The sequence below is a fragment of the Anopheles moucheti genome, chromosome 2 (assembly GCF_943734755.1).
Source record: "Anopheles moucheti chromosome 2, idAnoMoucSN_F20_07, whole genome shotgun sequence".
Lineage (NCBI taxonomy): Eukaryota > Metazoa > Arthropoda > Insecta > Diptera > Culicidae > Anopheles > Anopheles moucheti.
The window spans coordinates 70,316,276-70,340,229 of NC_069140.1; the positions used below are offsets into that span (position 1 = coordinate 70,316,276).

General features: G+C 45.0%; 3 protein-coding genes across 3 annotated transcripts; 1 reads left to right on the top strand and 2 right to left on the bottom strand.

Annotated features, from left to right (window-relative positions):
• Positions 1 to 1,893: 1,893 nt before the first annotated feature.
• LOC128299113 (myb-like protein X) lies at positions 1,894 to 9,150 on the top strand. The gene is made up of 4 exons (XM_053034983.1): positions 1,894 to 2,083; positions 2,929 to 3,397; positions 3,461 to 5,817; positions 6,273 to 9,150. The coding sequence occupies exons 1-4, from the start codon at positions 2,056 to 2,058 to the stop codon at positions 8,666 to 8,668; spliced, it is 5,250 nt and encodes a 1,749-aa protein (XP_052890943.1). The 5' UTR covers positions 1,894 to 2,055; the 3' UTR covers positions 8,669 to 9,150.
• A 59-nt stretch (positions 9,151 to 9,209) lies between these two features.
• LOC128299114 (uncharacterized) lies at positions 9,210 to 17,823 on the bottom strand. Its single transcript, XM_053034984.1, has 6 exons — positions 17,722 to 17,823; positions 13,045 to 13,219; positions 12,595 to 12,965; positions 10,744 to 12,523; positions 10,531 to 10,664; positions 9,210 to 10,463 (listed from the first exon to the last, which is right to left on the bottom strand). The coding sequence occupies exons 2-6, from the start codon at positions 13,118 to 13,120 to the stop codon at positions 9,405 to 9,407; spliced, it is 3,420 nt and encodes a 1,139-aa protein (XP_052890944.1). The 5' UTR covers positions 13,121 to 13,219; positions 17,722 to 17,823; the 3' UTR covers positions 9,210 to 9,404.
• A 1,925-nt stretch (positions 17,824 to 19,748) lies between these two features.
• On the bottom strand, positions 19,749 to 23,737 carry LOC128305465 (uncharacterized). The gene is made up of 4 exons (XM_053042928.1): positions 23,246 to 23,737; positions 22,792 to 23,162; positions 22,198 to 22,719; positions 19,749 to 22,129 (listed from the first exon to the last, which is right to left on the bottom strand). The coding sequence occupies exons 1-4, from the start codon at positions 23,325 to 23,327 to the stop codon at positions 21,020 to 21,022; spliced, it is 2,085 nt and encodes a 694-aa protein (XP_052898888.1). The 5' UTR covers positions 23,328 to 23,737; the 3' UTR covers positions 19,749 to 21,019.
• Between the last annotated feature and the right edge of the window lie 217 nt (positions 23,738 to 23,954).

The following is a 23,954-nucleotide window of genomic DNA, read 5'->3' on the forward strand; positions in this document are numbered from 1 at the left end:
GCCAAGGGATTGCGCACGCTGCGTCAAGCGACGTGTAGGAACTCACCAAGTCCTAACGTCAAACAATCATCGCTTTAGTGTTAATTAGAACCACTTTTCTGATGGGTAGAGCACAAAATAAATTCACATGATTTGGTTTGCGCCGCGAATTATTTCTTCTACGACAGATTTACTAATCTTCGAACCTTTCTCCCGTTGCCACAAACAGCTCATACGTCGCAAAACATGCCAAAAGTAGTGTTTGACAAGATGGATGTAACGCTCTGTAACGCGTCTTATTGTGGACTGTTGGATCTCACATCGTTGTAGCAGTTCAAATTACACTTGATGATTTTAAAAGAGTTTGTCATTAAGTAATAATGCATTATGACAGGAATTAACAATGGTGCCAATGGGGAGGAATCATTCCATGTGCCGAAAAACATCGTCTTACCCGCTGGTCGATAAAAAGTGTTTGCCAAACAAAAGTTTGTCAAAGGTGTGTCAATTTGTATGCCAAACATTTTTTCGGCAAACAAATGATTTTGTTTTCCGCAGTTTGCCGAACAGAATTTTGACAGTTTCTCCATACGATTGACACTTTATGTTTGGCAAACACTTTTCATAGACCAGCGGGTTAAGGATTTGTCGGTTCGCGCCACTTGTTTTAAATGCGTGACCCTGACTGTAAAAGTCTTCTCTTGGGTATAGATATTTGACTCTAGAATCATCAATGACTCGACATGTCTGACGATGAGTGCCAAATGGTGGAACTCATTGTATACATAACGGCTTATTTTGTTGCGTGACAGACAGTAACGGAATGTGAGTGTCCGACAACAGTTTTTCCAAATGCGATGCTGTCATTTCGCATTTGTAGATTTTATAAACTTGAAATTGTGACAAAATTTGATCTCCATTTGAAATTTCCTTTTGGTTTGAAATTTTAAACTTCAAATATGGGATGAATCTAAAAACCCAAGTAACAATTAAAAACAGAACATTGCAAAATAAAATCATCTTGCTGGTAAATTTGCTGTATAACCTACGTACAATAAATTGAATTAGACAAGAATAATTGACATAGAACAACTTCACAACACATCTGGTTTGAGTTGAATTCCAGAATGTATCGATTTCGTCACACCGGACTTTTTTTTACTTATTTTTGCTTATTTTACGAAACGTATACCTTTTGGTCGAATTAAGCAAATGGATAATTAATTAAGCGTATTGCTGTGACTCGTGGGTTGATATAATCCATATCAGATGATGTAAAAGTCGTTTAAACAAAATGGCAGTGATACTATATTGTACCCTCATGACACACGAATTAAGTACAAATAGATAACACATGTTTACGGATGCAACTGACACATATCTGTTGAACAGAAGTGCGAAAGAATGATGAATCATCATGAGTGAGTACCATCCATCAATGCATGATGTCGTAGTATAGCTTGAGAAATAGCAACAGTATCCATCACGATCTAGTGGTACTTGATAAAAATAGGAGAATAGTAAGGAAAAAAAACTAGTTTGCACAATTATGCGTAAACCAATATTATATAATGGCAAAATAGAATAAGAGAAGCAGGTGGGATGCAGGGAAAGCATGTTTCTTGGTTGTATTATCATGACAGTTGACAGCTGTCATTTGTCATATTTCGGGAATTTGACAGTTGACAGCTGCTTAGCCCGGCAGGCATCCCTGTCATTCTCCCAAGCAATTGAACGGTCGTACTGTTTTCTCTCATTGTAGCACAAACACCCACAAAAAGTATATAATTTTATTGAAAAATGTGGCGTAGTGTTTGTGACAACGTCAGTACAGGTCGAAGAGCTCTAAATTGTCTGCCTTTTTGTGACGCGCTTCCATCGGACACCATCTTTGGAAGTTCAGCTAGCGAAAATTTTGATCAATGAATTGCGATCATTTGTGTACTTTGGAATTGTTGAAGTGGAAAACAACTTTACTGGACGGAAAATAAAGTATTCGCTACTTTACAATTGTCCAACGGTGCAGTGAAACGACCTAACTCAGAAAAAGGGTGAAACCATTTTGGCGGTGTCAAAATGCCAGCCGAATATTACGATGAAGATGGTAAGTCAGAACGGACATTTGCGGTAGATGTAAAGAACAGTTTTAACTACACAGCATCATGTTTAGAGTAATATTCTCAATGCAAACATAAAGAAATGAAGAAGGCAATTGAACCCTTTGGATGGTAGTGGTATAATTTGCTTAGCTGTTCGGAACAATACGCAGTTCCAGTTCGTTTTACAGTGTGGGTTGAAAAACTGCAACACATAAGTATCTTAACCTTAACGCATTCATTCCCCGAGCACTTTATTGCGAGCTGCGTTATGTTGTGTGTAGCGTTATGGAAATTATTAACAGTTATGGAAATGATTTTTTATTTATAGCAGACCGTATTCTTAAATTATAATCGAATCTTTAAAACAATAAATATTACGCTGATTTTTCACAGTCATGCTGAAATACGGCACGGCCCATTCCTTGAATGATACGCCTACGATTCCGCGGAAAAGGTTCTAGTAAAGAATAATGCCAGTATCTCATTGTTACTGGCGTTTCATTTGAAATTGATTTTGTTTCATTTCATTTGAAATTGATGTTGGTTTGAAAACTGGAACTGGAACAATTGCGGTGAGAAATCACATTTGTTGCTAATATAATTTAATAAAAAATAAGTCGCTGTATATTTGTTGGACCGGTCAAATAGCATTTTAGCATTAGCAAATGACTTCAAAACACCCCAGGAATAGTATATTCGTGTTTGATGAAAATGTATTTGCAAGAGGACTACAGTAAAACAAGGCCAAGACCGACATCGGTTGTTGCGAAAATGAATAGTTAGGAGATATAATTAAAATATTGTTTGTTCTGTTGTACTATGAATAATTTTCAAACATTTCTTCGAATAGGGTTTCGGTTGACGTTTGATAATGAAACGGCGGACGAGGAGAAGCAGTTTTACATGCGCGTTTTCCCGAACGTAAGCAAGATCGCTGATCGCAAAGTTCACTGCACTACATGCGATACGCACATCGGTACGGCTCCGGTAACGGAAGCGATCATTCGGATGCATCCGGTGTTGCGGTTAACGCACTGCCGAAGTTGTCATGCATTTTACAACAGTGGCGAATTCGACAAGGGTGAAGATGGCAGCGAGCTTTATTGCCGCTGGTGTGGCCAAGGCGGTGAAGTTTACTGCTGTTCTCGGTGTCCGTACGTTTTCTGCAAGAAATGCATCACGCGAAATCTTTCGAAGGAGTGTGTGCGGGACATTGTGGAGAACGAAAACTGGCACTGCTTCAGCTGTGCTCCCAACATTTTGTGGCTACTACGTGCACAACACTGGGCGCTGGAGAACTACATCGAAAAACAAAAAAAGTAAGTAAACATTTCAGTTGATCTCACAAAATGCATCTCACAAAATGCGTTACTTCGATTTAGGGAAATAAAAAACCAGCAACTATCTGGCAGCACTATTAGCGCACTGATGAAACAGGATCGTACGTACTGCTGTCAGAGCAAAGGTGTAGCCCGTTTGAAAGGAAGCAGCCCAGCTGTAGCTTCTGTTTCCAAGAAAGCACCCAAACGCACGTACAGCGAATCGGGAACGAAAAGGAAATCTTCCCAAGATAACACAGCATCATTTTCGAAAAGCTCAACCAACTTAGGGTCTCAATTAACGCACTCTATTCTGGGGGATTTAGGCATGGATAATACACCGGTTGCGTCATCGTCAACTGCCATTGCGTCAAGTTCTTCATTTGCAATGAAACCAACTTCATCAGGAAAGGCATCTGCATGCATCGGGCAAAAGAAACAACCAAAAGCGGTTACGTTTGACAACAAATCACCTTCAACGTCCTCACCACCGGTAAAGAAACAGCGCGTGGGAAATAACGAAGTAGTCTGCACACCGGACATATTGAGCATGTTAACTGATGAAAATCCTGTGGGTGAAAAAACCGCGTCCAGGCCGCAAATTGTTTCCGTCGGCACTAAAGCACCGATTCCTATTGCTCCCAAACCCGTTGGGTTCGGCAACCCCCCCGCTTCTGCTATGGTACCGCTGTCGATAGGAAATGTTACGTCTGGTGTTAGTACGAAGACGAATATTCCGAAGCAAAAAGTTATCCTGCACCAGTCTATGCCTCGTAATTTGGCGGTTAGCGTACCGGCAAAGCGGGTCGGTCTGACGTCCACGAGCGGACAGGCGGATTCCGCTTCGAAACAAGAGCCAGTAACGCATACCGTACGTGTACCGTCGTCAACAGGTCAAAAACAGTCTAACACAGGCACACCTTTACTAGCTATGTTCGAAGGTTTCAAAATTGATTTACACACTGCCAGCCAGCAGGGAACGTATCGATTACCGAACGGTAAGGTAATATCCGTGCGGAGGCAATTGTTGGATAATGCAGCAGCAACGGACGCGCCTGCCAAGCAGTTGCAATCGGGTGTTGCGAACGCTTTATTACCGATGCCGTCTGGTGGTCTTGTCCCAATTCCAACAGCTCGTTTGCTACTAAATAATAATACACAGGTGCAGCAGGTAGCTGGTCCGGCGATCATTCGTAACGGTCAGGATCAACAGTTGAGGCGCATGCAACAACAGCAATTGCAAAAGCAGCAACATTTGCTGCAGCAACAGCAGCGCTATCAGCAGCAGCAACAGCATTTGCAACAACAACAACAGCAATTGCAGCAACAAATAAACATGCAGAATCAATACCCACAGCAGATGCAGCGGATTCAGCAACAGCAGCGAATGCCACTTGCTCAGAGTGGACCACAAGTAACGCCTACGCGAATGCAGCAGTCCCTACATCAGCGTCCACCGTTGCATACTCTGCCACCGGGACCTGGTGTTGCCAGACAGTCTGCTTATTCCGTACCCAATGCAACAGTAGTTCAAGGTACTCCAGATTCTACTCAGACAGAGTGGGATAATTTGCATCCGTATTCGATAGTGCAAGTCCTCAGTGGACTAGTGAATGGACCACACGAGAACACTCAGCTCGGTAGTTCCCGGAAGGACTTTGAAAAAGCAATGCTGGCGGGGGCAGAGATTTGTAAGCACATTCTGGCCAAGATCGCCACGCTAGTTAATTCCAAATCGTACAGCAATGTGCGCAATCTCCATGATCTGAAGGAATTGTTTATTCATCTGTCTTACCTCGTGACATACGGTATTGGACGCTTCAAGACACTTCATGACCGTTGTGTGAATGACGTTAAGAAAATGGGCTTTACACAGGATTCCGACTTTGTTATGGTAGGCGATAGGATGGTGAATTGCACTAAAGAAGCAGATAGCCAAAGCGAGAATGAAGAAGATGACGATTGCAAAATCATCGAGCAGCCCCAAACGATTATTGAAGTTGATTCGGACGATGAAGTACCACCAAGTGAGGAGGGTACGGCGGAACAAGCAAAACAAGCTGTTGCCATTGAAATCAAACAGCAGTCTGCCACAGAAGAATCCATGTCGCTTACAGTGGGAGATATCAAGGTAACTTGGAATGTGGTCGGCGTTGTCGACAAACCGTCAGAATCAAAGGATACTGATGTCGCAACTTCGAGTGTGCCAATCACCGATAAAAAATCGGAAGGGGGTCAGGGAGCCAGTCAGGTATCGACAAAGGTTGTTGAAAGTAGCACATCGACAAAAGATCAAGTTTGCATTAAATCGAGTAAGGATCAGAAAAATCCTACTACCGGTGATACTACCGCTACCGATGCCGCCACAGAACGTACCAAACTTTCTCGGAATGATGCTCAAGATCCGCAAAGCAAATCATGTAAGTTTTATGTTTTCATGCACAACAGTATAACCTTCTTTGGGTAGTATGTGAACGATGATACTATATGATGCCGTGTATTTGTTCCCGTCAAAACCAAAAATTGCGCAAATGGGCATAAAAATGGCTCAATATCCCTAATTAAGTTGATATTCCTCTTTCACATCTACGGCTTTTGATCGATTCTCAAAATTGGACAAAGATTATGCGTGAGAAAGATTGAGATCAATGATCAAATTGTTTTACGGTATCCGCATATTTTCTTTTAATCATGTTATTTAAATTGCGGCAAGTCATTGTTAAAATTTTAGAAGTGCCGTAGATAAAATGATCGCCTTATACGCGATATCTAGTAATATCTCGTTTACGTTTAAATGTTTATATTATATTTTCAACACATGGTCATCATTTGAATGTTTACAATAATATGTTCCTTTATGTATTGCTTACTTTAGCTGCAAACGACAACAGCGAAATTCAGAAGATTGCGGAAGATAAAGATGAGCAAGTGGAACTAATCGAAATATCCGATAAAGAAGTATCGGAACTGTTGGACATCCATACGAGCAACGATGAAGCAACATTGAAAGAAAGTTCAAGCGAACCGACGGAAACCGTTGAATTGATAATAGAGCTGGATGAAGATGTTGCTCTGCTGGAAAAACAAGATGGTTCAAAAGAATCCGAGCGAGAAAATGCCGTCGATAGAATCGTTACAGTCAGCAAATGTGATGTAGTAAAAACAACCGGCATAAGGGATAATAAAAACGATGGTACAAGCAAGCATTCTGATGTTACGAATGAAAGTTCTACCGACGAAAAGGATCGAGTTGAATCTGCGAACAAATCTGAATCCGATCAAAACGCTCTCAACGCTAATAAAGATCCATTTGCTGCTGTAGAGAAATCCCAACAAAAAGATGAGATAGATACTATAACTGGGACAGATTGTGAACAAGGCACGCTCAATGAAACTACGCTGCTTGATGAGTTGGAACGCTCGTCCAAGGGAAGCAGCAGTGAAATTCTAAATTTAATGGATGCGGCTGATGATAGCTACCATAGCGATATATCCGATTTAGAATATAGCTCTGAATACGTCATGCAGGATACAGAAAATCAATTGAGCGCAACACTTGACTACAATGAGGCATCATCGAAAGGAAAAGCAGCTGTGGAAGATAATTGTGAAAATAACACTGCAGTTCCCGTGGAAAGCACCGAAACTGCGTCAGAAGATCAAGTTCCAAACGAGCAGCAGAATGAACTATCTCATGTTTCCAAAGAGCTGAGTGTGAATGAACCAATAGAAGCAATTGATCTATTGGATAGCAGTGAAGAAAGTGAAACTAGCAAATCCAACGTCTTGCGTGATGTTGATTTATCAGAAGAAGGTACACCAGATTCAGAAATTGTTGAAAAATCATCTAGTAGGCCAAAAGAAGGTACAGTAAATTCAGAAATCGGTGGAGAGGAATCGTCTGTCATAAGGGATCAGACCGTAGATCCAACTGAGGATGTTAATGAAACACAGGGTAATAATTCCACTAACTACGTATCTGCCGTAGGAGAACCGGAGAAAACGGCCATAATGGAGGTTGAACCGGAAGACAAAGTAGAAAATGAGATGGATGAAAAGGAACAGGATGAAAAGGAAGCAAAGGAAAAAGATGAGAAGGAAGAAAAGGAAAAAGATGAGAAGGAAGAAAAGGAAAAAGATGAAATGGAAGGAAAGGAAAAGGATGAGAAGCAAAGAAAAGAAAAAGATGAGAAGGAGAGAAATGACAAAGATCAAATGGCGAAAAACGAGGAGAAAAAGTTGGAGACAGATGAGAACAAAGAAGCGGAGAAAGATCAGATGAAAATCATAGATGAGCTTGATTCCAACGATTTCACAGACAAGAACAAACATGCTCCCGAAAGCACTCCGAAAGATGTTGATGCCGAAAATATGAAAGCGAGCAGTGGTTCTATTGAGCTACAGAATCTAAACAAGGAAGCTCTCGATGAATGCAGCACCGATGAAGTTACGCATGAAATTGCTGAAAAACCGGATTCAACTGATGTGGATTGTAAGCGAGATGTTTCCACAAGCGAGTCAAAGAATGATGAAGAAGAAATTTTTCAAGAAAGTTCAAATGAAAAAACTGATCAGGAACCAATGGACGTAGACGCCGATATGCAGTCATCATCGGTTGATGTTGCCATCGTGGAAAAGGAACATGAACAGCCAATGGAAATTGCTGATGAAGTAACAGAAGATTCTCAGACAATAGAACCTTCTAGCTCGGTTGACAAGCATTCTGAAGAGTTGGAGATGGATCAAGATGTACCATTGGATGAAGCAGTAAAAGATGCAAAACACTTAAAGCCACTTTCAGAGGAAACTTACACGTCGAGCACTTCTAAAGATTGCTTAACAGTTGACGACAATGAAACGAAAAACCAGTGTTCTCGTAGTACAGACGAAGAAGACAAAGAGCTGCAACGGTCCACTGAGAATCTACCGGAAGAATGTTCAATTGAGCAGTCAGTGAAAGATAGATCAAACGAGGAAAATGCTGTAAGTCATACCACTGCAGAAACTGTTGAAAACCAGGGTGATGAAGAGGTGCTGTGTAGTGTTCAGGATAAAGTGGAATCGGGTGAGGAGGAACTAATGAAGGAAAGGAAAGTGATGCACTTTACCAATTCGTCGGACACTGCTGAACAGGCGAACGATTCGAAAGAGAGTGAAGGAAAGGAGAAAAGTGAAAATTTGCATTTTACCAATCCACCCGATACTGTAGAGCAAGTGCAAGATAAGGAGAAGGCGTCTACCGCTATGGAAGTAGATTCGACAAATAGTTAGAACTCGGAGCCACTTCCTCTGTAATTTTCTATGTACAACTTTCTCTCGCAAAGAGCATCATTTACGACTATGACCCAAAAAGTTACTTTTGAAGGGTAGTGGGTGTTATTGCAGTATCAATGTACAATACAACACTTAAGATTCGCTGCCCCTCATCATGAGTGTAGGTTAAGGTATTATCTATCGGAGTATGTCCCTAAGCTGAGCTTAGTCATAAGGTTATTCAATATTGTAACGAATAACATTTCTCACATGTGCGATACATCAATACAATAAATCTAATTACGAATCATGAACTCTTCCCGCATAATGGTAGTAGATAATGAGTATGGAACTTTGGTATTATGTTAGCGAATGATAGCGGTGGAGAAAGCAAACGAATGTTCCGTACCTTGTTATCTAGAAATAAGCCATTTCGGAATATTACACTGACAGGTCATTGGCTGCTACGAGTATAGTCCTAGGTATGTTGGTAGGCCGTGCTTAACTGTACACATCGGAAAAGAAAGTACCGAAATGAAAACCTGACGGCAGATTTAAGTGTTAGCGTCCAAGTCCCAGTACACGGCTACCTTCGTTAAACTATTTATTACGTTAACAATTTGGCCACTAAAGCAACACTTAACCGTTCCTTTCCGGTACAAAACACAATTCCTCGATGACTTCACAAAGGTGCAGTACGCGCTGCGTGTGTGTGTGTGTGTGTGTGTGTGTGTGTGTGTGTGGGCGTGTTGGATTAAACGTTTGTTTCTCCCTTGGTCTTTGACGCGGCACCGTTCGCTTGGCCGGGCTTCAGTGCTGGGATGTATTGGCCCAGGTAGGTGAGCACTATCTCGCGGTAGCGGTACAACACTACGCTGATGATGGTCAGACCGAACAGTACGCCGGCCAAAATTTCGTAATCATTCTCCAGCCGCTGATAGTGATGCTCAATGCCGATCAGTGCACCGAAGAAGCGTCCGAATCCGAAATGTGCTATCACGGGTAGTGCTTGCGCGAGGGCAGACACTTTGCGGGGCAGTTGCTCGCGGAAGTGCAGTACCAGCGTGACCCAGGTAAGTCCCAGCGTTGTTGGCAGCAGCCAGTCTTCAACCACATCCCACAGGGCGTAATCCAAAATGGCCAACAGGATGAAGCGAAGGACGAGGGACAGGAACGCACCGACCAGTATCTTGCACGTTCCAAACACCTCGATGATGTGGCGGGAGTAGATCAGTACCGGGATAGCTAGCAGGTCGCCGGCAAGTAGCACCGTTCGGACGAGGGTCTGGAACACAGTCGACTGCTGTTTGGAGTCGTCACCCTCGTCAGCATCACTAGCGGGTAGGTTGATCATGTGTGATTCGTCGATCGAATCGATCACGCTCCAGAGCGACCCGAGACCGATCGCAACCAGGAACGGGAGCCAACAGCGCTGGAGGTACTTGCGGCACGCCGGTACCGACACAAACTTCTGCGGCGTGGTACGGAGCTGCCACCACTCTTCGGCCGGCGAAAGGTCCATCTTGAGCGGGCTGAGCAGGATGACGGCGGCCGTGGTGTACAGCAGTACGAACAGCATGTAGGGCTGCTCGTAGTCGTCGTTGAAGAAAATGATCCACCCGACGGCACCCCAAACAAGTTGCCGACCAAAGTCGGCAACACCGGACGTGGTGCGATCGCGCGTTACGATGACGATGATCGTGTTCAGCAGCGTCAGTCCGCTGAGCAGGAAAAAGTCCAGCAACGAGCGGATGGAGAGGTAGTAGTAGAAGGTCGAATCACCCTCGTCATCGTCACCATCGTTGTCCTCGTCCTGTGGGAGCATAGAACAATCGTTAGCTGCATCAATAAAGCGTCCTCTTGTTATTCTTGTTACTTACACCATCGCAAGTGGTTCCGTACAGCAGACTCTCACTGTCTTCGTACGGGTCAGCGATATCGCACTGGACGACGGGTTTGCATCCTGCCTGCTGTGCCTTCACCCAGGCCTTATCCAGTGGGCATCGGAAACCATCTGCGCATAGACGAGCAAAAACAGACAAACACACATTCAGAAAAAAGAACCTCAGCAAGTACAAACGAGTTGAACGTACCTAACGGATAGCTACACTCATCTCCTTCGTCCCTCTCGTTGTGCGCATCGAACGTGGCCTTCACTTGTATGCTGCCATCACTGTACGTGTGACAGATCTCATCCTCCTCATCGGCGTCCGCACACACGATGGCTGTCGGTACGATCACCGTCTCCTGGCTGTCCGGCACACCGTCATTGTCATCATCGTCATCGTCCGCATCCGGTATGCCATCGTTATCATCGTCACTGTCCTGATCGTCCGGGATGCCATCATTGTCATCGTCCGGATCCTCATCGTTCGGAATACCATCACCGTCTAGATCGTTCTTGCTACGCTGACCCGGATCGTGCACATCCAGTATGCCGTCGTTATCGTCGTCCACGTCCTCCGAGTCCGGTATACCATCGTTATCATCATCATCGTCCTCAGTGTCCGGGATGCCGTCATTGTCATCGTCCGGATCCTCATCGTCCGGTATACCGTCCCCGTCCAGATCGTGCGTTACGGGTCGGCCCTCCAGCGCGTCCGGTATGCCATCGTTATCATCGTCCGGGTCATCCGCATCCGGGATGCCATCATTGTCATCGTCCGTATCTTCCGCATCCGGAATACCGTCATTATCGTCATCGTCATCCTCCGCATCCGGCACACCGTCCCCATCGAGATCGTTCGCATTGGAGCGATCCTTTGCGTCCGGCACGCCGTCATTGTCGTCATCGGTATCCTTATCGTCCGGGATACCATCATTGTCATCGTCCTGATCCTGCGCATCCGGGATTCCATCGTTATCATCGTCCGTGTCCAAGTCATTCGGAATGCCGTCCCCGTCCAGATCGTTAAACTTGGCCTTGCCCTCTAGCGCGTCCGGTATGCCATCGTTGTCATCGTCCACGTCCTGGTCATCCGCAATACCGTCATTGTCATCATCCGTGTCCTCTGCATCCGGAATTCCATCATTGTCATCGTCGTCGTCCAGCTCGTTGGGGATGCCATCGCCATCGAGATCATTCGTGCGCGGTGTACTTTCTAGCACATCCGGGATACCATCATTATCATCATCTACGTCCTCTGCATCAGGTATTCCATCGTTGTCATCATCATCGTCCTCCTTATCCGGTATGCCATCATTATCATCATCCGTATCCTGATCGTCCGGTATGCCATCGCCGTCCAGGTCGTTAGTTTTGGCCTTTCCCTCCAGCGCATCCGGCACACCATCATTATCATCATCCAGATCTTTGTCATCCGGGATGCCATCATTATCATCATCATCATCCTCCGTATCCGGTACACCATCATTATCATCGTCCGGATCCTGATCGTTTGGAATGCCGTCCCCGTCCAGATCGTTCGACTTGGCCTTACCCTCCAGCGTGTCCGGAATACCATCATTATCATCGTCCACGTCCTGATCATCCGGAATGCCATCATTGTCATCGTCATCATCCTTCTCGTCCGGGACACCATCGTTATCGTCATCGGGATCCAGTTCGTTCGGGATACCATCACCATCGAGATCGTTGCTCGAGTCCGGATCACGGGCATCCGGGATGCCATCGTTGTCATCATCCGTATCGAGATTGTCCGGTATGCCATCACCGTCCGAGTCGCGCTCGATCGTGCCCTGGCCACTACCCAAATCTAGCACCGCACCCTCATCATCGTCCTGTGCCTCTTCCTGCTCTCGCAACCATGCCGCCATCTGGGCCGATTGTGCATGGCGCGAGTAACACGTGCTTTCGAACTGATTCTCCTTCTGGCAGCTGTACGTGCAGTTCTCCAAGCTCAGCATTCCCGTCTGAAGGAGGAAAGAACGTTAAATCTGACCACGAAATGCTCACCCAACAAAAATGCTCCACGCTTACTAACCTTCCCTGCCGCCCAATCATGGCAGATGCCACTTGTGGAACACTTTTCCTGCACGATGAATGCGCCCTTGCGATTGCACAGAAAGCTGGCCTGCGGTGGACACATCTCCGGCGGTGGCGTCCTGCTGACTGCGAACATCAGCAGCACATACAGCACCATAGACGCGATGATCGTGACAGCGGTAAGGATACGCAACCGCTTCCCATAGGCAAACGCATTTCCGATCGCCCACTTGTCGACGAGCAGCGCAAAGACTAGCGGACCGAGCAGGGCCGTCAGCGGAATTATGACCGATATCGAGTAGATCTCATTGTACGCAAAACCCTTATGGGACATGTTCGACTGAAGGAAGGGATAGATACATCCTAGGCCTGCAAATAAAATACGCATCCGGTTGGATGCGGTTAGTAAGCTCATCCAGCGCACATCCCGCCAGTCGACAATTCTCACCTCCGTAGAATAGGAAGAGGACACATTTTAGCGAGAGGCAGTGTTTGCTCTCGAACAGTGACGATTTTTCCTCCATTGCCGGCAGTTTGTGGGCCTGATGCCGGCCTGAAGCAGTTGGTAACACCTAAACCTATAACACCTTAACGATTGATTGTCTACAGCGAAGTTTCTTGACCTAGATTGGCACCAAGCGTGTCACCGTTTAAATGAGAACGTCAAAAAATAAAAAGGGTATAATGTACCGAAATTAAAACAACACGAGCGTCCGGGTTTGTCCCGTCCCACGGCAACATTCGCTTTGATGTGGCAAGTTAATTCCTCGCGCCATAGCTAACGTTTCATGTGCACGAAAGTTTGAAATATTATTTTTCCTCCCCATTTGCTTCGTGCTGCTTGTGGACAGATGAAGCTGGGTTTTTTCATAGCCAATTGATTCGTCTTTTCTCTCAGGCTCAGTCTTTTTGTCGTCTTTAACCGTTTCGTACATATGAGGCTCTAAGCGGTGTGGTAACATATTAATGGATTTCATTTCGCATGAATAGACCCAACATTAAATTATTTTTGTGGAGTGTTCTCTCTAACGCTAAAGCTGCACTGCAGCTGCCTATGCAATAATAATGTGTAATAATGTCAAAGAGCAGGAAAACATCACGCTTTAAGATTTCCTGAAGTTGTAATTCATAAACAGCTAACTTAACACTTTCAACGCCTTGTGAAAATTGTGCAAGATAATTGCTACGGAGCATCACATGAATTCGGCTGATGCGGAGCTAAACGTGTTAAAACATTTAATTATTAAAAAAAAAATCTCCGTTTGGCTAAAAATACTCAAATGATTCTACTGAGTCAAATGAATTTAAAGGATTAGTCGTATATTACCGAATGTACTGATTAACTGACTCGTCATACAAGGGACTGTTGAGTCATACTGAATCAGAATGAATCAGTAAATTGTACTTGACTGAGCGAGTGAGTTATTTTAAATCTCTGCTTCTAGTTCTCATGATTCAGTTGTGATTTAATTCTTTCAGGTGAACTTAACATCAAATCTAAATGAATTAAAGAATAGTGTGTGATTTATATTGGAATGAAGGTAAGGGGATGGTAATCTGCATACTGAATCAAAATGAATCAGCGAAATAAGGTTGACTGAGTGAGTTTTAAATCTCTGCTACTAGTTCTTATGATTCTGTTACGACTTAATTACTTCAGGAACACTTAACATCACATCTAATTTACAACAGCGTAAGTGAATTAGATTGGGATTCAGATTAACGGGTTAACGTGCTCCTTATAGCTGAAAGGATTTAATTTGAGTGAGTGAGTGAAATTGGGATTTAATCGTTCACGGCGGTGACTGAGTTAATTAAAAGCAATTTAAATCAAGGTAGAAAAACATAATTTAATTCCAAACTGGTGAGATGGTTTGTGTATACCTTAATGAGAATGAGGTTCTTAACGCTATCAGTCGCTCATGTCCAGCTACTTTCAACAGTATGTGAGAAATTTCCATCTTATAATTTACTCACTCTGGTTTAGCTCACTAAATTGAGTGCGCTCTTCATTAAAAAAAAAATGGTTTGGGTGAATTTAAATTAGAGATGGGAATTAAATCACGGTTTATTTATGAGTCAATGACTTAGAATAGAGATAAAGACTCTTTTACTCACTCATAAAAATATAAAACCATTTTAATAAAGTTGTAGAGGGAGGAAAGAAGAGGGGAGTTCGTTGTCAATAATGTGTATTGGTAACAGCGAAGAATTAATTCCCAAAGTAACTCACTCATGTGTTAAATACCACATGGCTGAATTGAATCAAGATTTGAATCATGAGTTCGTGATTGCCACCGTGAGTTAAATCAAAGCTTGTTTTAAATGGTTTAATGAAAGCTCTGAATGAGTTGAATCGCTAGAGAGTTATAAATACCCTTCTTGGAGATTTGAATTAGCTCACTCTCCAGCAAGACTAAAATCATACATTTATTCTGAATCATTGTGCACATCACTAATTTACGTGTCAGCATGCGCCTCCATCAAACATCCTTACTACTATTTCACAGTTGTGTTATATCTCTCAACACACTTGCCAACCCCCATGATCACAACCCTGTCGGACAATTTTTATGCACCGCACCAGCAATTAATTTAGTGAAATGAGCCGTTCCATTTTCCACCATGGAAAGTCGTCCATGCACCACACGTAATTCGGGTCTCCTGTAAGGTCTCGTTGCAAACATCAGCTGTGCAACCAATGCACTTCACCCAATTTCCTCGATTCATCTTCGAAACCGTAAATCTTCATCAGTAACCCCTTCCAGATCGCTACAAACCTTGCCCCTTTCAGCGTTGCAGTTTCTCACTCTCTCTGCGTAAGGTTTGGCTTGTCAAGAATGCAAATTTGGGTCGTACGTCGGTCCATTCGTCCAACGGGCCTTTTGTGGGTGGAATTTCAATCTCGGTTTACAGCACAACCGGCAAGTGGCCGGCACTGTCCGGCAGCAGGATGGCAAATAAATTTCATAATCAGCACCTAGCACGTTTCACTGCGGCGAACCATTCACCGTTCGCGCCCGTTTGGTCTCCGTGCGCATGCAGGTCGCTTCTAAATTTATCAATTTTCTACAATTTAGCAATCATCAGCATCCTAAGCGAACCCAAACAACAAGTGACGCTGAATAACGAGCCGAACCGTGTCGCAAAACCGACACATCCGACGCGGCGAAAAGAGGGCATACCAAAAAGAAGAAAGCGCATCTAGTGACATAAAAGCATTTTCTTGAACCACCGCAGAGCAACCATTGACTTTTTGCGCTAGGTTTTACTGTTCGTACATGTGTGTGCCTTCCTGTGGTTTGCTAGGTGAAATGTCCAGCAAACGAAACATTCTTCTAGACGCACACGTATTATTTTTTTGCGTCCGCATTACAGGGTTTCCGAGCAGTATATTAACAAGTTCAGCGAGATGTTTAGCACGGGCATATAATTGACACGTTCAGCGATGGCGTTGGCTTGTTCGACAGCGTCGAATGATGTCGCTGGCAACACTGCTGCTAGCGAATAGCAATGCAGCTTCTGTTAAATCCATTGCAACCGCGTTGCCAGCAACAACATTCTATCGTCGCTCCATCTTCTATACTTCTATACAATTCAATAATTTGCTGTACTGCTCGAAAACCCTTTATTAGATGCATCAGCTGAACTTTCTGCGGACATCTTCACGAACCGTGGTGATCAGTCGGCTATGGATGTGTCGTCGATCCGTAGTAAACCACCGTTCCCAACGTGACAGTAACGGTCGACGTCAAAACAAGCCGGTTAAGCAGCGCGAAGGTAAGCGTAACTTTACGTAGGATTTGCTTCGCTATTTGTTGCGGTGTCCTCAAAGAACCAATATTTATTGCTGGGTGCGTTTTGCGTCCACCCGTCCGCACACTCACGACCACGTGGTCGTTTGTCGCCGATCGTGGTGGTCCGTCCGAGTTCGTTTCATCACCGTGTACACAGTGAAAGAAAAAGAAAACACGGTCCACTGCTTTCGCTACAAGGGTTTTAATTACTTTCGTATCACTTTCTGCGTGTATGTGTCTGTTGCTCACTGTCAGCAGCTTCATCGTCCACTTCACCCTCCATGCATCGTTTACTGCAGCCGGTGGGAAACCGTTGAATTTTCGATTTTTAATTTTATCACACGCCGGTACCCGCCACCAATTTAGCCCGCGCACGGTATGTGTCACACGAGGGTCGGTTGATCCGCACCGAGATTCGATCCTCCTAGTGGAATGGGTTTCAACGCGGTACACAGGAGGCAGCGCATAGAGACCGGATTTGTGGCGATTTTTTTGTCGCTTTCGCTCTACACCACATTTGTGCAATTCGTTTACGTAAATACCCCGGACCTGTTACAGATGATGGGTTAATTTTTCACCACTCGAGACACTGCTTGCTACGCATTGCCCCATGCCCAGCGCGTACGTCCCGAAAGGAAGTGACCGAAGCAATTACCGCACAGGGTGGGATCATCTACGGGCAGCTGGCAGCACACACTGGAATGGCGGTAGCTTGCAATTGATGCAATTTCACTGTAAATGATAGCTCAAGGGTACTTTTGTCATGCTCCCTGTGTTTGCTACTCGACACACACACACACACGCACAGATGCACACATGCACATAACGCACTTCCCAGCCTTAACCACCTTTCAACCAACCCACCCCTGCACGAGAATCCCCTTTTGACACCTGTCACCATTGTTAACATTTATTTTTCATTCACTCAAATTTCCGTTCGCGAAACGCACAGAGTGTGGAAGAGAGAGAGAGAGAGAGAGAGGGAGAAAAAGGGAGAAGGAAAGAGTGGGCGAATGCGAGAAGGATAGTTGGGCAAGTAAAAATAACCCACAGCAAGCTCGTTCCGCTGAATCTGTCTGGCTCGAATTTTCATCCTATCCTCAACCACTGCGAAGGAAAAGCGGATCCGATCGGATACGTGCACAACACTTTTTTTTGCCACTGATCTTTTCCCACCAGAAGGAATCGGGCGAGTGAGGATGGAATGTTTCACTGGACACTGACATTTTTTTTTTTAAATTCCACACTTTGGTTGATGTTTTTTTTTTCTTTGTCTTGTTTTCCATAATATGAAGAGCATTCAAACACACCCACGCACACATCCTTACCCACACACGGGACAGACACGCTGCCACACAGTTGGCTACTAAGTATCGTCTAGTTCACACTGCTTAGACCGCGAAGATGGTCTCGAGCGGACTAACGGGCGGTTACCTTGCGCTCGGTGGCGTACTATTCTCGGATTGCGAAACAACACGCGAACGGTGCAGCACTCGCGGTAACCGCCAAAAACCACTTAGGAGCGTAAGGTTCGGGAGCATGCGCTCGTTACGATCGCGCTGAGGTATGAGTCCCGGTGGTGATGCTGATTGCTGAGTGCCTCAATGGAGGCGCCCGGTCGCTCACCACGGACAAGGTTGTTTTTGTTTGGGTTGGTTCCAAAGGTTGATGGGGGGTAGTGAGGTGTGGGGTGAGGTGGATAAGCGTTGGTGATGAAAATTGAGGCAGTTGTTTTTTTTTATTTCTATGGTGGAAAATTCTTGGACCTGGAGTATTTAGTTTCTAGTAATAATTTCCCTTTTCACTGTACATTTTTTCGGAAATAAAAAAAGCGAATTAGCTTTACTGAACCAACCGACACCAGTTATCTAATCGACTGGTCCGTGACACCTTGCCACAATAACGGCGCGTCTGACTGCTGCCACTAATTCTGCCAAACGCGTCGCATTGTCTGGGACGGCAACCTGTCAGCGTTAACGAGTCTGCGGCACGTGGCATCAATCAGCAGCGCCAATCAGAAGGGAGAACTAGATGATGGAAGGAAGTGTCATAACACTGTTTGGTTGGTGGGGTTCCTTCGCATCGGGGAGGAATGGGGATGAGGGTACCGTGGTTTTAGGGGTAGACCAGGGCAGTTCCAGGGCAGGAATGAAGGAATGCTCAAACACTCATACATCTTTAGAGATTCATGAATCCCCCATGGAAAATGAATCATAAATCCAGAAAAATTAAATTCACCAAGAATGCTTAAAGAATCGTTTTCTAAGATCAAAGATCTTGAATCCCCAATTGTTCACAAATCCTCAGATATTCACGTTTCCTAATTATTTACCTTTGAGGAATTATGATTCATTTGAGAGACGATCTCACAGCTAAAGATAAATGTCTCTCTAAACATTAATTACACTCACCTATGAATCTGCAATCATGTATGTCCAGTAAGATCATATAGCAGATATCTGGTTTGTGCTTCTTATATAAATGACTTACATAAATGACATAGCTGGGAGGAAATACCCACAGCCATTTAATTTCGGTAAACTATGTCGATCATACGGTCCTATGCCATCATGATGGAATTAAATAAAAAAAACTAATTTTTCATTCATCAGCGAATGTGGGAAGAAGAAACTGCTGGAGGTTATCTGAATCTCCTCTAGATCTCCAAATGGCTTTATATCAAGAGCTGATATCTATCTCTGTCAATGGCTAAACGCAATTGTTGGGTTAGTTTGCTTTCGGGGGAGAATTCATCAGGCAAGTATTTGGTTATTGGTGGAGCCGGCTTTTAATCTTGCGGGATGAGTCTTTCTTATTCGACCTTTTTACCAGGAGTTTTGTTACCATCAGGGAAGTTTTCAATTACCACTATTTTCTCTCTCTGTCTCTTTCTTCTTGACCTGGCATTCTCGGCTTAATAGACTTATTTTACCACGTAAGCCGGATAGTCAGTCTATGCTACGGGGGATTCGTCCGAATGGAATTTTGGACCGGTCTGGCGCCATTATCATTATGCCATCGGGTCACCCAATTACCACTATTACAATAGTTAACTCAATTAGAATATTTTAATCAAAAACGAATCTTATCAGTGCTCAGGATGTCGTCTTCTACGCAAATTGATGATAAAATTCAAGATCACAAATAGACTCTTGTTGTCAGTATTTTACAAAAATGTTCCTGACTATCAGCGTTGCTAAATTGATAAGACATAACTTGCACTTGATGTATTCCGACGTTTCGGTTTCGGTAAAATTCTAACTCCAGGAAATGTTGAATGGTATAAACTACATTCAATGTGGCTAGTTAATTTTCGGATGAAGTATGCATCTACCACATCGCAATCGCATCCGATTATTGCTTAGCTTTATTTACAAATATAAAGTTTTTTTTGTTATCTTTTAACCATACACACTAATCGGGAGTTTACTTCCGGAACAAGCCGACCGAACGGATGCGTTATGTGCAACAAGGCCAGGCGGCTAGCAAAGGCAGGCGCGTGTATCACTTTTGAAGCGATTCTCGATTCCATCGTCCTTTGTTTTGGCCCTGTCTCGTACAACAATTTCCCAGTGTTTGCGATTTGTTCTCCGCGTAGCGAGGATGTAAATGACTTCCGTAACATTTAAGGCGTGTTTTTGTTTTGTTTTTGTTTTTTTTATTCCGATTACTGGTAGAGTAAGGCGTGTAAATAGATAGCGTAAAGATTGTACCTCCTTGTATTATCATTCTTTTTTGTTTCCTTCTCCAGGTATCCACAGAGAGTCGTTAAGATTTGCATTTGTTTAGGGGAATTCCATTTCCTTTGAGTCGTTAATCGAACCGGTTCTTGTACATAGTGTAAGGGGGTTCTATTTTCGCATTTATGAACAAAAGTGATGAAAATGAAGTACTAAGAAACGATAACAAGATAATCGAAGATGAGTTTTATGTATGGTTGGCTACAAATGAACAGTTCGTTTCGTTAGTTAATCTTAGGGTAAAACTAAATACGCTCAAGAGCATTATAAAGGGCAGAGAAAACAAAAAAACAAAGGGAAATATCTTAATAACCTATCGAACACTCACGGTGTACACCGAGACGCCAGACGAATGACTTTGCTTTTAAAAGTATTCTTAAACTACAATAAAACTGAAAACGTCCACAATGGTCTGTCCGCAATGCAAGGGTCAAAAAGATGAGGCTTCAGCTGAAAGTACTGAACGATTTTACTAAAATGTTACCGAGTAAGACTGATCGAAAAACGAATCTTCTCTTCCCAATCAACAAATAGTCTGCTATGGTGACTCTCGTCTCATAAGAGTACATCAGTTGAGTGAAAATAACTTATTACACATTTAAAGTAACTGTTGACTCGCCAACGATGCTTTGAGTGAGTTTATGAATTTAATTTTTTCGATCGTTTCGGTTTTGATTTTTGGTACCATGTTCGTTCAAGAGTAGAAATGTTTCACTCCTTTTTCTAGACAATTTCTCCTCCCGCGGCAGCCTCCAGCATCACAAGCACCATTTGAACGAGAGCTTTAACGGCTAGCGAATGCACTGGACCGTGGTCTAACAGTAGTCTAAAGAGGACTAGTATAGCTCGGAGCCTTTTAGTGGCCTGCTTAGTAGCCGTGCTGCGATTAGTAGCGGAAGTGCCCTTTCCGGCCACGGTAGTTGTGATAGATCCGGAGCGGTTGGTAGCTACCGTTCGTCTGGACGGGTTGTGCCAGTGCCGTCTGCTGCTGGTGCCCATTGCCCGTCTCCGGTGCGGTAATGTTTAGGGCCGAGGCGGACGGTTCGTGATGCAAACGGGCGGCACAGCGCGGTGCAAGCACGAGATGGTACAGCAGGAAGTACAGGACGGAGATGATACACGCACTGATTGCCAGCGCCTGAAACGTGACGATCAGATCGTCAATGTTCGTCCACATGCCGATGAGCGCACCGACGAAGCGTCCGAGACAGAAGTGAAAGATGACGGGCAGTGCCTGACCGGTGGTGATGATGCGGCGCGGCATAATGTGGCGCATGTAGAACACCATCGTCAGCCAGGTGAGTCCGAGCGTGACCGGGTACAGGAAGTCGATGATCACACGCCACCAGGCGACTTCGGTCGTGGCGAGCAGCGAAAAGCGGAAGATAAACGTCGTAATGGCGGTGATCAGGATGTTGGAGTGACCGCAGAAGTCAACAATCTTCTCCGCGTACCACAGGACCGGAATAGTGAGCAACGCGCCGAGCACGATGAAAGCGCTCCAAACTTCACCGTAGTAGCTGTCGGCCGGTGGATGTATGTCGTACGTCTTCACCAGCACACCTTCATAGTTATCGAGCACGGCCCAGAACGTGCCGAGGATCAGTGTTACCAAACAGAGACCGGCCGACTCGGGACCGTACCGGCGAATGGCGGACATTGGAATAGCGACCATGCCGCACTTCGTGTGCCACCACATCTCGGGTGGTGTAAGCGGCATGCCAGACGATACCAGAAGCACCAGAGCGGCCAATAGCGCTAGGCCGGCGTATGCGTAGTACGTTTCCAAGAACCACCCAAGCGCAAAGTAGGATACAGCCCATCCAATTGCACCCCACACAATCTGCCGACCGAAGTCACCGCGACCGGTAGACGTTTCACGCGTTGCGATGATAGTAGCTGCGTTCAGTAGCACAATTACGGCAAGCAGGAACGCATCGCCGAAAGACCGCAGTGCAATATACGACCAGAACGTAACCTCGGGATCTCCAACAATCTAGAAACGGTAAAGCATAGCGTGATACAGCATGGAATGCTGGAGTACTTGGATGGATTGCCACTTACCCGCATGCACACACTCTCCGAAAGTACGCTCTCCTCATCATCGTACGGGTCGTGCACCTCACACTCAACCTTCGGCGTGCAGTTGGATGAGTTGGTCAGCAGCTTCATCCAGATGATCTGTTTCTCCGGAATGTCACAGGAGAACCCATCGAGTGGGTAACGACACCATTCCGCACTGTGCGTCTCGTTTTCCTCATTAACAGCGCTGCGCAACACGGTGGCCAGCTTCAGCGACTCCGACGCGGATGTGTACGCGTGGCACAGTTCCTTCTCCGGGTGGCCCTTATGCTCGCAGATGTGCGGTACGGGGATCGGTGTGTTATCTACCTGCACCTTAGGCTCCTGTCTTATATTTTCCGGTGCCGGCAGTGGCTCATCGTTCAAGTCGTAATCTTCATCCTCCACCGAACTCTCCGTCGACGAGGGCAATATTAATCCCTTCGTGTACGGATGGTTAAGGTTTTCGAACTCCACCGGTTTCTGGCAGGTGTAGGAACAGTTTGTAAGCGTCAGGTGGCCAATCTGAAGGTTGGGAAAACAATTTCGACATTAATTTCTTCTGTTGCTGTTATTTCTGTAAAAAGTGATGTATACCTTCTCGCGTTTCCACTGATAACAGGTGCGTTCCTCACTGCAGCGCTGCTGGAAGATGATGGCACCGTCATAGTCACAGGCGAAGCTTACCTGCGAGCGGCTTGATTCTTCCCGTTCCACCCTCGGAACGGCAAAGAACAGTACCGAATAGAGAATGACGGAAACGATCATGCAGAGGGCAGCCAGCAAGCGCAACCGTTTGCCGAAGGATGTACCGGAACGGCCCGCCAACCGATCCACCAGTGGTGCAACTATTAACGGTCCCAGTATTGCCACCAACGGGGCAATCAGCGTCACCAACTGCGATTCATAGTAATTCAACCCGGTCAGGGTCATGTGCTTCTGGATGTATGGATGAAGACATCCTAGCGCTGCAAATGAGAGAGTTGCCCATGCCCCGTGAGTTATTGCATATAGTGCTGCCCACGATTCCGTTCCGTAGCTCCGCACTTACCTCCGTAGAACAGGAAGAGTACAATTTTCAAGGATATTAAATTCCTGTTGACCAACGGCTTCTTTGCAGGTGGCGCACCCATTTTAATGAACCGTTTCGTTCGATCCGGTGTTGGTGGTTTCCGTTTTCTTGATCCAATAACCACTACTATCGCGCACAGACACGCACACCTTAATAACTGTCCCTGTTTGGTTTGTGTAGTTGTGTTTTTTGTTTCGTTCCTCAAATATCCTGTTGTTTTTAATTAATCTTCTTGCTTCCGGTAGCGGTAAAACATCGGTCCATAAAACGCGATAGTTCACTGATGATCACGACGACGTTCCTGGGCCATTTTCTTCACACCGGGGCGCCGCCTTGAGCGTGTTGCTGCACTGGACAGGGTAGGGACGTTGTTAACTTCGTCACTTCGGTGGTAATCTAATAAAACCGTCCTCGTCCAGTAGTAAACCCGGGAACCACAGACACTTCCGCGCTGATATCCTTCTTGGATCCAATCACTGAAAGCGAAACACGGTAAGGGGAAATCAAAATGTAAATAAAATGTTCACGGCACTGCTAAACCTGGAAATGGCTACATGTCAGCGAACGCAACATCCTGAACTGAAAGCGGGGCAGCGTGAGGTGCGAACAACGTTCGAGAATTTTGTGGCATTTTAATGGTCTTTTGGGTGGAGTGTGTACATGACATCAGGTTTGCACCTAGCGTTAT

Excerpts from the sequence above, each read along its gene's own strand:
- LOC128299113 (XM_053034983.1), top strand. The coding sequence starts at position 2,056 with ATGCCAGCCGAATATTACGATGAAGATG. Across the intron at positions 2,084-2,928 it reads CGAATATTACGATGAAGATG|GGTTTCGGTTGACGTTTGAT; the intron begins GTAAGTCAGAAC and ends TTCTTCGAATAG. Across the intron at positions 5,818-6,272 it reads AGATCCGCAAAGCAAATCAT|CTGCAAACGACAACAGCGAA; the intron begins GTAAGTTTTATG and ends TGCTTACTTTAG.
- LOC128299114 (XM_053034984.1), bottom strand. The coding sequence starts at position 13,120 with ATGGAGGAAAAATCGTCACTGTTCGAGAGCAAACACTGCCTCTCGCTA. Across the intron at positions 12,966-13,044 it reads CCTCTTCCTATTCTACGGAG|GCCTAGGATGTATCTATCCC; the intron begins GTGAGAATTGTC and ends TTTTATTTGCAG. Across the intron at positions 10,464-10,530 it reads ACGGAACCACTTGCGATGGT|GACGAGGACAACGATGGTGA; the intron begins GTAAGTAACAAG and ends ATGCTCCCACAG.
- LOC128305465 (XM_053042928.1), bottom strand. The coding sequence starts at position 23,327 with ATGGGTGCGCCACCTGCAAAGAAGCCGTTGGTCAACAGGAATTTAATA. Across the intron at positions 22,720-22,791 it reads ATCAGTGGAAACGCGAGAAG|ATTGGCCACCTGACGCTTAC; the intron begins GTATACATCACT and ends CCCAACCTTCAG. Across the intron at positions 22,130-22,197 it reads CGGAGAGTGTGTGCATGCGG|ATTGTTGGAGATCCCGAGGT; the intron begins GTAAGTGGCAAT and ends TACCGTTTCTAG.